The sequence below is a fragment of the Chamaea fasciata genome, unplaced genomic scaffold (assembly GCF_029207755.1).
Source record: "Chamaea fasciata isolate MVZ Bird 193981 ecotype frontalis unplaced genomic scaffold, bChaFas1.0.hap1 SCAF_8, whole genome shotgun sequence".
In the NCBI taxonomy this organism is placed as follows: Eukaryota; Metazoa; Chordata; class Aves; order Passeriformes; family Sylviidae; genus Chamaea; species Chamaea fasciata.
Window position 1 is genome coordinate 37,789,064 of NW_027094093.1, and position 13,907 is coordinate 37,802,970.

At 49.0% G+C, this 13,907-nt stretch overlaps 1 protein-coding gene across 6 annotated transcripts in view; it reads right to left on the reverse strand.

The window, feature by feature from the left end:
• The window catches only part of CACNB4 (calcium voltage-gated channel auxiliary subunit beta 4), an 80,280-nt gene that overhangs the window by 9,463 nt on the left and 56,910 nt on the right, over positions 1-13,907 (reverse strand). For all 6 annotated transcript variants that reach the window (XR_010722174.1, XR_010722175.1, XR_010722176.1 and 3 more), the window contains 9 exons: positions 10,855-10,985; positions 9,973-10,049; positions 9,538-9,557; positions 9,348-9,428; positions 7,570-7,628; positions 5,497-5,606; positions 4,509-4,660; positions 4,075-4,170; positions 139-324 (listed from right to left, as the gene is read on the reverse strand). Coding sequence is in view for 3 of the 6 variants with exons in the window: in XM_066190462.1 (XP_066046559.1) it covers positions 139-324; positions 4,075-4,170; positions 4,509-4,660; positions 5,497-5,606; positions 7,570-7,628; positions 9,348-9,428; positions 9,538-9,557; positions 9,973-10,049; positions 10,855-10,985 (912 nt within the window). In the remaining 3 variants the exon portion in view is untranslated. The remainder of the gene's footprint in view (positions 1-138; positions 325-4,074; positions 4,171-4,508; positions 4,661-5,496; positions 5,607-7,569; positions 7,629-9,347; positions 9,429-9,537; positions 9,558-9,972; positions 10,050-10,854; positions 10,986-13,907) is intronic.

Genomic DNA, 13,907 nt, shown 5'->3' on the forward strand with positions numbered 1-13,907 from the left:
CGTTTCCTCCCTGCTCCCAGCAGCGCCCAAACCACGAGCAGCGCCTCCCAAAGGCGGGCTCAGCATCAGCACAGCCCCGGGCAGAGCGAAGAAAGGCGGCTGCCCCGCTCCGCCCGGGGCCGCGGGGGCCGTTCCTACCTGCAGGCCGGAGATGGCGGCGGGGTACGGGGACAGGGCGGACGAGCCCAGGCTCCTGCCCAGCAGCGGGGTCATTGGCGTGGCGCTGGACGTGTGCGTGGCTCGCCAGTACGCCTCCAGGTACTCGGCCAGGTGCTCGCAGGCGTCCTCCAGCTGGTTCTCGTCCAGGATCACGTCAAACATGTCCTGGGCACAGGGGACACACGGCTGGTAAAGGCCGCTCGGCACACGGAGCTTGGGATTGGGCAATGGACACAAATCCGAGCGGGAAGGAGCCAGAAATGGGGAGTGACGGAGGGGGATGGATTCACGCTGAGACACTGCAGGGACGGATGGGCGTTGGGGAAGGAATTCCTGGCTGGGAGGGAGGGGCAAGAGCCTCTGGATAAAGCTCTTTTCTGGGAAGGTGATGAGGTTCTGGTACAGGGTGCCCCTGGATCACCCAAGGCCAAGTTGGACACCGGGGCTCGGAGCAGCCTGGCACAGTGGAAGGTTGTCCCTGCCCATGGCAGGGGTGGCACTGGATGAGGTTTGATGTGCCCTCCAAGCCAAACCATCCCATGATTCTGTGGCTGGAAATGAAAATGGTCCAGGTGTGTTTGGAAGGTGACCAAGAGCCCTCAGGAGTCACTGGACACACTGTCCCTGGGTGTTGCACGAGCCCTGTTTTGTTCCCAGGCACAAAACTCTTCCATTTATTTATTCCTCTCCAGTGCTGATGGCCCTAAAACCATTCCCAGAGCAGTGAAGGCAGTCCTGCCAGCAGCAGCATTCCTGCCTCAGGGAATTCTCCAGACACCACCTTCATGTGCTGCCTGTAACCACCTCCATCCCTGCCTGTCCTCCAAGCTGCCAGAACCAGCAGAGCCCCTCGAGAGAAACACAACCCTATTTTCAGCAGTTCAACTTCCTATCTCATCTCTAATCTTAACTTTGCAAAAATACTGCGAGAACAGCGCAGGAAATGGAAAATAAGTGCAGGTGCTGTGGGTGTAAAGGGCAACCAACACCAACCACAGGCTGCTCTCTTCCACCTGTTTTTACAGCTCTCAGAATAAGATTTAAAATAATAAAGGGTTTTTTTCTTCTTTTTTTTTAATTTATTCTCTCTTCTCAGCATGGCAGAGAGAAGTTTCCTCCTCTGCCAGCAAGGAGGAGTTTCCTTCTAAACAGAATATTCCTAATGCTGCATTCCTTGGTCCAGTTCAGTGTTTGTTGCTCTTCTTTTCCTCCTCTCTTTATTTTCTGCTCTTACTCTTTTGCTATTCACCCAGATATTGATGCACCACACATTCCAGTCTAGCACTCACTTGTGGAAGAAGTTATCAATTAAAACACAATTAGAAAATAAAAGAATGAGGTTTGCTTACAAGTACTTTGCTTTGGAAAAGACTGAAATTAAACACTCGGGAGTGCAATGTGTTTAAATAAAGAATGTAACTGGATTTGGGACTCTTAAACAACTGTCAGGCTTTGAATATTTCACTGCACAGTAACTCTGGACTGGGGAGCCTCTCAGGCTGTGCCTGGAGCTCACCTGCAGGAGCTGCAGCCCTGGCGGGGTCCTGACTCCATAAATGACAGAATAAAACACTCGGGTTTTCTCTTGCCCTGAACAGCTCTGCTCATCCCTCAGCTGGGTTTGTTCTGTTTCCACGTGTTTGGCAGGAAATCCTCTTCGAGGGGAGCTCTCCATTCGTGAGGCTCATGGACTGAAGCAGTGCCCCTGCAGGATTTTCTTACATGCACAGAAGTTAGCACAGGAGCATTCCCAGCTCCTGGAGTCTCTCTAGTGGTGCAAGTGGCCTTTCCTGAAGAGCAGATCAGCGGCCACTGTCCTCTGCTGTTTATTTTGGTCTGCTGGAGAACCACTGTGCACCTGAGAGGAGGAGGAATTTCAACTTCTAGATCTATCCTAATTATATTTTAATTAACCAATTATATTTTAATTAACCAATGCACTTTAATTCTGCTGCAGTGTAATTGGAGGTATCTTTTAGGTTGTGTCAAATAGACCAGAGGGGTTTGTACCCTCCCTTAGCACGGGCATGAATTCAGAAGTTTTAAAAAATAACAGCCATCGTGAACTGTTTACGAGCAGTGGATTTAAGGATGTGCAGTTTGTGTTTCCTTGAGCTCTGTCACATTCCTGCAGTGGAGTTCCTGGAGTCCTGCAGTGCCCAGCTCCAGCTTGAGCAGCATCAGGGGCAGATTAGCAAGGAATTAATAATGAAAGCAGTTCCTGAGCTCAAATATGCCCAAAGAGACAGCTATTTTTACAATGTCTAGACACACAGCACCAGCTCTTTCCTTACGGCTGGAACACAGTGAGGATTGCATCCTCTGCAAGGACCTTCCCTTTAAACAAACACTCCCGATTCTCCTCTTGCAGGAATCTGAGCTGCAAAAAGGGACGAAGCAGGAGAGAGGGAGCAGTGCCTTTGCTCTTAGCAATGTGCTTTTACTCAATAAAATCATGGGCCAACTTTAATTTCAAGCCAAGGCAGACTGTCACCTCCCTGGGAGAGCTCCAAGTCAGCAGTCACTCCCTTCCCATCGTCACCAGTGCAAAGTGCTGAGCTGGTCTGTGGGCAGCTCCTGGGCAGGGCAGGGGAGGAACAGCCTCGGAGCAGGGCTGGGTTCAAGGCTGAAACCTGGGACTCTGACGTTTGGAGAGGCTTTTCTCATCCAGGTGGGGCCTCCCCTGGCTGCCTTCAGCACTGGAATGCAATTCCAGGACTGGGTGTTGAGGCAGAGTTTGGTAAATCTGGGGCTGGACAATACAAGTGCCACAATGAACCCAACGAGCTGCGGCAGCGCACGGATCATTTCATGGAATGTGGGAATCCCCAGGAGTTGGAAGGGACCTAAAAAACCATCTCATCCACCCCCTGCCATGGCCAGGGAGACCTTCCACTATCCCAGAGTGCTCCAAGCCCTGGCCTGGGATACTTGCAGGGATGCAGGGGCAGCCACAGCTTCTCTGGTGACTGCTCTCATTTCAGCTGATGTGAGCGAAGTGAAGCTGAGTAAGAGGAAATCAAGAGCATGAAAAGGCTGTGAACCTGCCCAGGGTTCTGTGTGCAGGTGCCAGAGGAAACACCTTTCACACAGGACAGCGTGCAGAGGCTGTTCTGGGTGTAAGCTCAGGGCAAACACCACACACCATTCAGACAGGGGCAGCTGCAGGGCCAGTTCCTCGGCTCACAGCCATCAGGAGTTGGGAAGGGATGTGTTTTAGGGGGGTCACTTTGTTCTCCAGGACAGTTCCAGTTCTGCTTGGGTCACAGGAATAACCCATCAGCATTTTAAGAGATCACAGCTCAGTGAAAGCTTGCACGTGGGAGATGTAACACAGCTGAGCTCTCCAGAAGAGCAGGCTGCCCAGAGAAGCCGTCACTGCCCTGGTACCCAGAGGGGTCTCTGCGCTCCCATCCCAAAATCCCACACAGATCCTACACAAAGCCACGGCCAAGTCCATTTCCACTGCCTCTGTCCCACAAACCAGGTGTGGCTTTCAGAACTCACAGCAAGTTTGAGCTGCCCTGTCCAAACCCCTCCCACACCCCCGCCCATGAGCCCTGCAGGCCTCCGCTCCATCAGCAGAATTCAGGACTCCAGGAGAGGGGCAGCCTCTGCAGCCTCCTCTCCAAACTCAGACTTTGTCCCTCTGGGACCTGGCGCTGCACAAACGATGTCATTTGCTCATGAACTGACCTGTTGTCCCCTCCATGTCACTCCTGCCCTGTCACCCTGCCAAAGACCAAACCAAACCCAGGGCCAGGAGATAACCAGGATGAAAGTCTGCAGCCCTTTGTGTCTCACGAGTGCAGGGCTGTGATAATGGATGGACCCGGCTCTGCACAGGGATCAGCACAGCAGGAATCATCACAATTCCACAAAGCAGGAGCTCTTCAGCCTCTCCTCTGTACTTACTGGTGGGCATTGTGCGAGTTTATCAGCCGCCACCAACTGGACATTCAAGTGTTTGCTTTGTGACTTCCCTCGGGACTTGATCAGTCGCTGCAAAACCTGACAGGAGGAAAGGGCAGAAGGTGAGTTTTAGGATCATTTATCTCCCTAAAGCTCAGCCTGACATCCCCCTGAGGGATTACCAAGGGCAGAAGCTCTCCATAAAATATTGCCCTTGAGTATCCCAAACCTTTCTGATAACCCCCCGGAGAACTGGGGACATTTCCCTCTGGATCACGTTTGAGCCCTGGAAAAACTCCAAATGCATTTTTGCTTTATCTCTACTTTCAGTCCTGAGCTATTTCTGACAACAGAGAAGCACGAAAATTATATTTATACAGAACTATCTGGACTGCTGGATGGGCTGTGGCACACAGGATTTTAAGGTGAGGAATTACCTTTGGGGAGGACACCTTGACATGGACAATAATTGGTGCTAGAGACGTCTTGATAAGCTGTGCAGGGTGGTTTATGGTGTCTGCATCCAGGACAACCAGCTGTAAGGACCTGGCCAGCTCAAAGATTCTTTCAATCTCACTCTGCACTTCAGCTGCAAATGAAAACAAAGGAGGTGAAACCACTGAACCCCAGAGCACTGGAATAAAAATATCCTCACCCACTTTCTGTCACAGCCTCCACATGTGAACTGATGGCATTGCCATCAAATAACCTGTTACCTTTAGTGCAAGCAGTCACTCAGGATGGCAGAGATTTGGAATTTGGGCTCTTTTTAGAACTCCTCTAACACAAATTTCCACCCTTGTGCAAGAAAGAATCACACGATCACAGAACCAGCAAGACCTCCAAGATCACGGAGTCCAAATAAAAATTCCTCAGGCCACTGTTCCCCAGCAGTGCTGACACAGAGGAGAGGGGCAGGAGCCAAAGTCTCACAGCCAGACAGCAAAATTCAGCTCTAACTGCTCAACAATAAACACAAAACTGGTCCCAGGATCAGGAATGATAATTCCTCGGCTGCACAAGCGAAAGCTCTTTGGCCCCTTGTGATGTGGAATTAAAAGCACAGGGCTGGGAAGGAGGAGGAGGAGGAGCTGTGAGGCCAACTCAGGATTCTGCAGTAAAATGCTGTGGACACATTTAAATCTGCAGAACTGATGTGATCTTGGGAGTGGCTGGAGCTGGGCCAGGGCGGGTTTAGGTTGGATTTCAGGGAAAGGTTCTTCCCCCAAGGCTGCCAGAGCTCCAGGAACGTTTGGACACTGCTCCCAGGGATGCCCAGTGTGGGATTTTGGGGTGTCTGGAGCTGCACCCATGATCCTAGTGGATCCCTTCCAGCTCAGATTCCATGCTGTGGAAGGCTGGAATGGTGTCCCTTGCCCTGCTGGGTGTGACACAGCCTGAGGCGCCCCCGTGGCAGTGCCTTACCCAGGCTGGACCTGGTGTTGGAGCGCTCGATGATGGCCCTCTTGCTGGGGTTGTTGAGCACAGACCTCTTGGCCAGGGAGATGTCAGCTGTCACTCTGGTTATGGATATCCTGGGAGGAGAGCACAGCACACACGGACACGGCAGTGGGATTTCCAGCCACAGCCCATTCCAAAGGGCAGACACAACCCAACATGCTCAGACACGTTTCCACATGAGTTATGGCATCATTAAAGGACAACTGAAGAGAAGTGCTGGGTAACTGGGACATACTTCCTGTTCCCTGAGCTCTGGGATGGAGTTCCTGCTCTTCTCCTCAGTGCATTAATTAACTTCTCCTCCCAGCTCACTCATCTCCTGCATGAATTCACACAGTGCCAGAAATGGGAGGCTTGGGGCACTCAGAACAAGGAGCTGCCATGTACCAGCACTTCCTCTTCCCTCAGAGTTACACCAGGAGTAAACCCAGGGAGCTGTGCCAGGGGCTGGGATGAGCAGGAGAAAAGGAAGTGGAGCTCTCTGGGCTGCTTGAACTCAAAGTTTAATTTCACTGCACCTCTTTAACTTAAGGCAGGTGATTTATTAACTTCATCTGTCAGTGAGTTAGAAAGACACAAAATGTTACAAAGCAAAGACCACACAATCCCTTCACCTAAAATCTATTTAGGAGGCCTGGGATGAGGCAAGGAGCCAGGAAAAATGGGAAAAAAAGCAAGCTGGGAAGGACCAGCACACAGAACCTGAGAGTTATGCAGCTGTTAAGTGAAATTTTCAGCTGGGGGGTTAAAAAGAAGGGCAGTTATTTCTCTGTGTAATACATAAATAAATGCATTGCCAGAAAATACAGCAGAGGCCAAAAATCAAAATGAGTTTGAAATAGAAATGAATGGATTGTGGGTCTTTGGCTCACTGGCCAGCAGGGGAGGTTGCAGTTACAAAGGAAGGAGCTGGCAAAGCCAAGGGAACTCAGGCAGGGAAGGAGTCAGGTCTCTGATGCCTTTGGAAAGGCTCTTCCTTGGACACCCAGCTCCTTTCTTGGTAACATGGATCTCTCCCAAAAGTGCAGAAGAGATGGAAAGAAAGAAAGGAAAAAGAAAAGGGAGGGAGGAGAAAGATCACAGAGCCATAAAAGTTGGCAGAAGGACCAAGAAGCAGCTTTTTCCTGAGCTCCTCAGAGCTCAAATCAATGGTCTCGGGCTGCTGGTGGCACCGAGCTCTCCAGTGCTGAAATTCCATACCCCCACCTGATCCAGCTGCCAATGCTGCTGATGGAATTAGGATTGCCAGAAAATCACTTCAGCTGAGCAGCTCTGAGCAGAACAGGCCAGGAGAGGAGATACTTTGCTCAGAAGCTGATCACTAAATGTTCTCTCTGAGCTGTTCAGGGATCAGTTCAGCACTGCCACCTCCTCACTCCTAAAATCCACAACTCCTGCTCCAGCTCCTCTAGAGAACATCATTTTCCCTGCCCTGGTGCCCATGGTTTGGATATTTCAAACCTGATTTAGTGTTATCTATTACCAGAACAGCTTCTTTTCCCAGCTGGAGTATCCTGAACTAACTGGGGAGGGCAGAACATCCCGAAGATGCAGCAGACACCTCCAGGGACAGAGGTGGACCAAGGCAGTGCTCCTAGCAAGGAAATCCAAATTATCCTCTACAGCTCACCAGGAAATGCTCCGGCTGAAGATGAACCCTTTTATTGCTCAGCATTTCCTCCTTCCAACCACCCTTTCCAGTATTTTTTTGCCTACTTAAGGCAGTCAAAATAAAATCTTTTATAAGGGTTATTTTAGAGCTGATTTTTCTTAGGTGTTGGGAAGACACTGAGACACAATTCTTGCGTTAAACTAAGAAATCTTAGCCCAGCCATGACAGAAATGCAGACATGTGCACCCCTAGTGACACATGAGCTGTGTCCCACTCTTCAGCGGTGACACAAAGCCAAAAAATCAGCTTGGATCATGCAGCAAACCCTCTGGCATTCGAAAAAAAAAAAAAATTTAAATAAAATAATTGCCTGAAATGTTAGTAACACATGGGCAAAGCAGCATGAGAAGGACAGAGTTTCTCACCTCCCATCAAACCTGTGCTTCAGGAAGTCAAAGAGAGCTTTCTGCATCATGTCTGTCACCTTGGCAGAGGGGAGAAGATTGAGCAGGGGGATGGACAGGGAGAGAAAGAAGCCAAAAGGAAGGAGAGAGGTGAGTAGAAGGCAGGGACACAGCCGAGAACCAACACCCTGGACGGGCAGAGCCATCCCAGTGCCGTGCTCCTGCCGCAGTGCTCAGTCAGAAATCCACGGAAGTCTCCCGACTCACTGCTCCCAGGGCAGTCTGTGCGCTCCTGCCCTGAGCATTCCTCACCCCCTGCCACATCCAGCACCATTCCCAAAGCTTCCCAACGCACCACAACCGCGGGGGATGTCTGCTGGGCATTTGGGCTTTTCCTACACAACATTGTTAGGGTGGCTTTCACACCTCGGGGATGAGATCTGTCGTGCTGGGGGAGTGCTCTCAGAGAGGGATAACAGCAAAAGAAAAATGGGATGTTCCCACTGCTGGCCACGGGAACACAGCTGAGATGCTCAGAGCTGTCATCTCTGCCATCTGATTTATTGAGCAGCTCCTTGTCCTTTGCAGGACAACTCAGGCTGACAATTACTATCTGCCAGGCCAGGCAGGAGCTTCAGCAAAGCCCCCAGGCCTCTCTGCCAGTTTATTTCTCTCCTTCCAACTGACTCCTTCAGCTTTTAGCCAGAAAAAAAGAGTCAAAATCCTTTCCTCCAAGTGAGACGAGGCGTTTTTGTTATTGAAATTAGTATTCTGTGTTACCATTTCCACCCATTTGTATGTTGAAGGTGTTGTGTTTGGTGTTGTTTTCTTTAAAAAAAAAAAAGAGACAGGGTGGCAGGTTTGAAGAGGATTTTATGAACACACAGCCTCTCTCCCCTCCAAACTCGAGAGGTAAATTGATCCGTGGTGCAGCACAGAGGGAATTTACTCCTGTCAAAAAAACCAAACTTCTCCATCAAATTAAAAGGGAGAGAGCAGAACATGAAGTACCTGCTCTGCTGAGCTGCACCTCCAGCCACTCACGTAACAACAATGCCAGAACACTGCATTACACCAAGGCTGTCCCCCCCTCCAAAAAAAAGAACCATTCCAATGTGTTTAATAACATCCTATAAATGACTGACAACATTAATTAAGCCTAATGGAGTGCATCCTTGATTTTCTGTTCCTTTAGTTCCTGGTTCAGCACTTCCCAGATGGTTTTTGAGCTCCCCAAACTGCCCTGCTGAAAGTCTCGGCTCCTTTAGCACGTGGGAAATGCTCACTTGAATCTGCAGCAGCCTAAAAAAGGCTGTCCTGGTTATCTGGGCACGTTATCCTGCCCACTTCCACCTCTTTTAGGAGGGTTCGAGGTTTCTTTGCCAAATATTTGAATTTATTAATAAGCTGGGAAAAAAAAAAAAAAAGGGAGAACAACAAGGAAGCTCCTTCAAATGTTTTGCTAATTAAGTTCAAAGAACAGGCTGGTTTGATGAACATTTTTCATGTGTAGAGTCCAGCTCATTAATTTGACTGCTTGTAGCAGACACAAATTCCTTTTTTTTTTTTTAAACTTGATTTAATCAGGAATGAGTGCACTGAAAAGAATGGATCTGCACTGTGCTTAAGACAGGACAAGTTCAGAAGGAACCCTCAGCTCTTACAGAACGTTTTGGTAATTATTTAAGCTAAATCACTTGAAATTATCATAAGCCAGTTGCAGTGAGCCACGCATGGAATTACTGAGGGTGATCGAAGATAATGAAAGCTGAATTAATTGCAAACAGCTCAGTCCATACCTCATAGCCTTTGAGGGATGGGCCCACCAACACCACAGGTCTCATGGATGGCACCACATCATAGGGGGGAATATGTTCTGTCTGGAGGGAGAAAACGACCCTTCAGGTCATCAGTCAAACAACAGCCACAGGGAAATCCTGGGAATTGGGAATTGGAAGGGAATAAAATGGAAACAAAAGCATTACTTACCACTTTTTGTTTCTGTTTTGCTAGAAGACCAAATGAGAACTTGGTTAAAACACACCCAAGGAAACCAGAAATCCCTTGGCCAAAGCACTTTGGCTTCTATTTGTGCACCTCCCTCTGCTCAGGCCTGACTAAACTGGGCAATCTGTGCATTAAACTGGGAATTTTATACATTAAACTGGGCATTCTATACATTGAACTGGGAAATTTCTGCATTAAACTGGGCATTCTGGGGCAGCTGCCACTGTTGCCAAGGTTTTTTCCCCCAGCTCTGAGCAACTCCTGCCTGGCTGGAAATGGTTGCTCTCCTTCCCTGTGCGTGCAAACAATGCTGGGAAACATCTCAGGAGCTCAGCAAAGGGGAAAACCTGCGTTTCTCATGTAGGGTTTATAAACAGAATTATTAGCAAGGGTTTCCTCAAATCAATCCTGTCCTACCTGTGGCTGTAGGTGTGGCTCGAAATGTGCCGGAAACCATCTCTCCAAGGCTTGAGGAAGAATTCCCACTGGATTTCCTACAGCAGCAGGAAAAGCCCCATTAACAGCAGGCACCCCAAAATGTGGGAGGGTTTGGGGGAGGAACTGTCCCGTGAGGAATCACAAGGTCATAAACTAACATCAGTTACATAACATAAATTACATAAAAACGGAAATTACTCTAACAAAGCTAAGAATTAACTGGGTTATCATTATAATATGGGATTTTATCATACAAATCCAGGAGCATCTCACTGAACTCAGTGATTTCTCTGCATGTTGAGACCCACTGGCTGCCTCTGAAGTTGTGTCAAAATATTTTAGAAGAAATCTGGATGCTGTTCAACCATTCTGAAAGCATTTCCCAGGTTTATCTCCCAGACCTTTTGCAATCCCCAGGTCTGGCAGGGTGGAGACTCAAAAAGCTCAGGCTGGAAGATGAGGAATAAAGGATGACCAAGCTGATGTTACAAAGATTGACAAGTCTGGTTTGGGCCAAAATGGAGAGAAAAGAAAAGAATGGAAGGAAAAAAAACCACACAACCTGAGGAAAGCTGGGAAAAATCTAGGAGACTTTGAGCACCAAGCTGACTTTAAGGGCTCACAGAACTCTCAGAAATTCCTGCCATTATGCCTCACTGCTCTCTCCCGAAGCCAAACCCACCTTCTGTTTCTCATCACCCACATCTCCCGCTCTCCGCACAAATCCGTCCTTCCCCTGGGGAATCCCAAACCCAACACTGCAAATGCCCCGCAATAAAGCAGCAGCAGGTGACCTTTGGAGATATTGCCCGGTGTGAGGAAGGATTTGCAGCTGATTTGCAAAGGTCAGGGCTGTCTCACCCTCCGTGGAAGCGGCCCCTCTTCTGCTCCTGCTGGATGCGGATGTTCTCCAGGCGCAGCGGGCTGGGGATGAAGCCGATCTCGCAGCCCTCCTTCACCAGCCTCCCTATCCACCAGTCATTGTTGTATTTCTGCAACACAGCAAAGCTCCTGGCTACTCCAGCCCCCAAATCCCTCCTTTTGTTATCCACACTCCTCGACTCCACACTGGACGCTCACTCCCAGAGCACCGAGGCCCTTTCCCCTCATCCTGTCCCTCTCTGGTGTAATTTCGAGGTTGATTTAATGAGCAGAACTCGTTTCTTTGAGCTGAGGCCACCAAACAACCTCCCAGCAGCAAACGTAAAAATAACACCTTCAGCTTTCCCCATCAAATATTGCTTGTCAGATTTAATGGTCTAGACAAAACAGCACCACTTTCCCTTCCTCCCTTCCAGCTATTTGTAGGGATGTTATTAACAGGTTATGACAGATTAAGAAAAATTCACCTTTAGGAAGAAACTTCAATATATACCTAAAGTACAGCATTTTATCATTGACCTTTAGTAACATTCATTTTCCTGCTCTATTGAAAGTCTGGTCTGTCCCTAATGATGGCAAGATGAAAAGCAGGATCCTGGTGGATATTGGAGTGGAAAAGGATTCCTTGTAGCTGCTGCTAGCAGAGCTTTTGAAGAAAAGTATCTGAAAAGCCTGTCCTCTGTTCTGCTTCATTAGGCAGCTCAGTGTTCAAAAGAAACATTGCTTTTCACAACTGACTCTGGAGTCATTAAGAGCAGCACGAGTGAATGGGTTTTGTTTGCCTGCCTCGAGGAAAAAGCCATCACAAAGATCTCATCTTCAGGATCATCCCTGCTCCTGGCTCCACATTTGCGAGCACTTCAGGTCATGCCAGGAGCACAGCAGCGCTGAGCCCCTGCTGTCAGAGGTGCAGCAGTGCCTGGTGATGACTCTGAAACACCTGAGCCCCACCACTGAAAAATAAAGGGGTTTTTATCAACCCAGATATCTGAACATTGACCCAATCATAAATATTAACAAATAATGAAAGCTAAGGGAATGCAATCCTCACAGCCTGAAAAACCTCTTCATCCTCTTTCATATGTTTAGGCAAGAGGTTCCATTCTTTTATCATTCCAACGAAGTCTTTATTCCTCCTGCTGTTCTGACCTTGATTCAGACAACGGCAGTGAGCAAAGCTTTCTTTGAAGTATGTTAAATTACACAACTACTTCCAGTCTGTGAACCAGACAAATCCTTCAGGATTCAGCATCCTGCTGTTGGAAACCAGTGAACTGAGAGGTTGTGGGCTCCCCATCCCTGGCGGTGCCCAAGGCCAGGTTGGACAGGGCTTGGAGCAGCCTGGCACAGTGGGAATGTCCCTGCCCAGGGCGGGGGGTGGCACTGGATGAGTTTTAAGGTCCCTTCTATCCCAAACCAGTCTGACTACAAAACCAATCCCTGCAAAACCTGAGTCCCAAGGGCACTGCCTGCTCCATTTTGGAATGTTCCCTAAGGTACAGCCTGACCACGGGAATGTTTCTTCATGGAGCTCTGAGTGATGCCTCTAAACATGGGATCAGAATCAGCCCCTCTGGAAAGGGACTGGGGACGAGGGCTGGAGGGACAGGACACAGGGAATGGCTTCCCACTGTCACAGGGCAGGGCTGCGTGGGAGATTGGGAATTCCTGGCTGGAATAGGGTGGGGAGGCCCTGGCAGAGGTTCCCAGAGGAGCTGGGGCTGTCCCTGGATCCCTGGAAGTGCCCAAGGGCAGGCTGGACAGGGCTTGGAGCAGCCTGGCACAGTGGGAATGTCCCTGCCCATTTAAGGTCCCTTCCATCCCAAACCAGTCTGGGCTACGCTGGGAACCTCTGAACACCCAAATGCCAAGGCTGCAGTGAGGAGAAGTGAGAGATTTATCTGCATTAGGTCATTCCCTCCCCTGTGTTACTCCGTGTGTGGGAGGAGCACATTCCCTCCCCTGGTTGCCATGCCCATGATTCCTTCTGCTCTGTCAGGGATTGTTGCCATTTCATCCTTGAAGCAAGCACACGATGTATAGTTTGGAGGAGACAGATGAGACATACAGGACAAATCCTCAAAATAGCAGCTCCTCCCTCCACTGCCTGCTCCATCCTGCCAGAGGGTGACCTGACTCTGTACCCAGCTTAGCAACATTCCAAAACCTGGCACCATTGTTCTGGTCCAGATCACTGACAAGCAAATCCTGTTTGCAGCGTGGGGAACCATTCCCCAAATCCTACTGAGTTCCAGCTCCAGGCAGGAACTGAGCTGACAAACACCAGTAAGCCAGATGCTTTACAGCTTAGTGGCAGTGTGATCCCGGGTTTTTAGACCTTGGAAGACAACTCATGGAATGCCAAGACGTGGATTTGGGACACTTGTCTAGGAAAAACATCCAGGGCAGCATGACAGGAGCTTACAGTGTGCAACTCAATCAGTGCTCTGACAATAAAGGTGGCCAAGTCCAGGAAAACCAAGATTAAAAACTGGAAAAAGGGAATTTACTGCCTTTCCCTCTCAGGGAGAGGAGATGTGAAGCAATTCCCTGTTCCAGCACCAGAGGAGGGGCAGCAGCAGGTGTTTTCCTCCTGAATGTGCTCTGTCTAAGGGAGATCAGTGCTCCGGAGTGATGATGAACACGTGTTCAAAGAAAGACACAGATGAGCACTGAACACCCCAAAATAAACCCAAAATGCAGAGATGAAAAAGTGCTTTTGCAAGCTGCAAGCCTCTGTACCAATCCACAGCACAACAGGGGGTTATGCAAATGTGGAGGGCTCACTTCAGATAAAAAATTGCAGAAAATATGCTCAGCATGCAATAAAATGCAATTTTCTCTACCAAAGCCATACTCAGGGCTCATTTATTCCCATTTTTTCCCTTATTTTGCATCTGTCCTCTTCAGGATTTTCTTTGCTTACTCTATCATCCTAAATGTTACTTCCTCTCTGGAAGGGAGCCTATCTGGTGGTTTTTTTTTTTTTTTCCAAGACCTGGTGTGACCTGCTGCTGCTGCTCCATGGAATC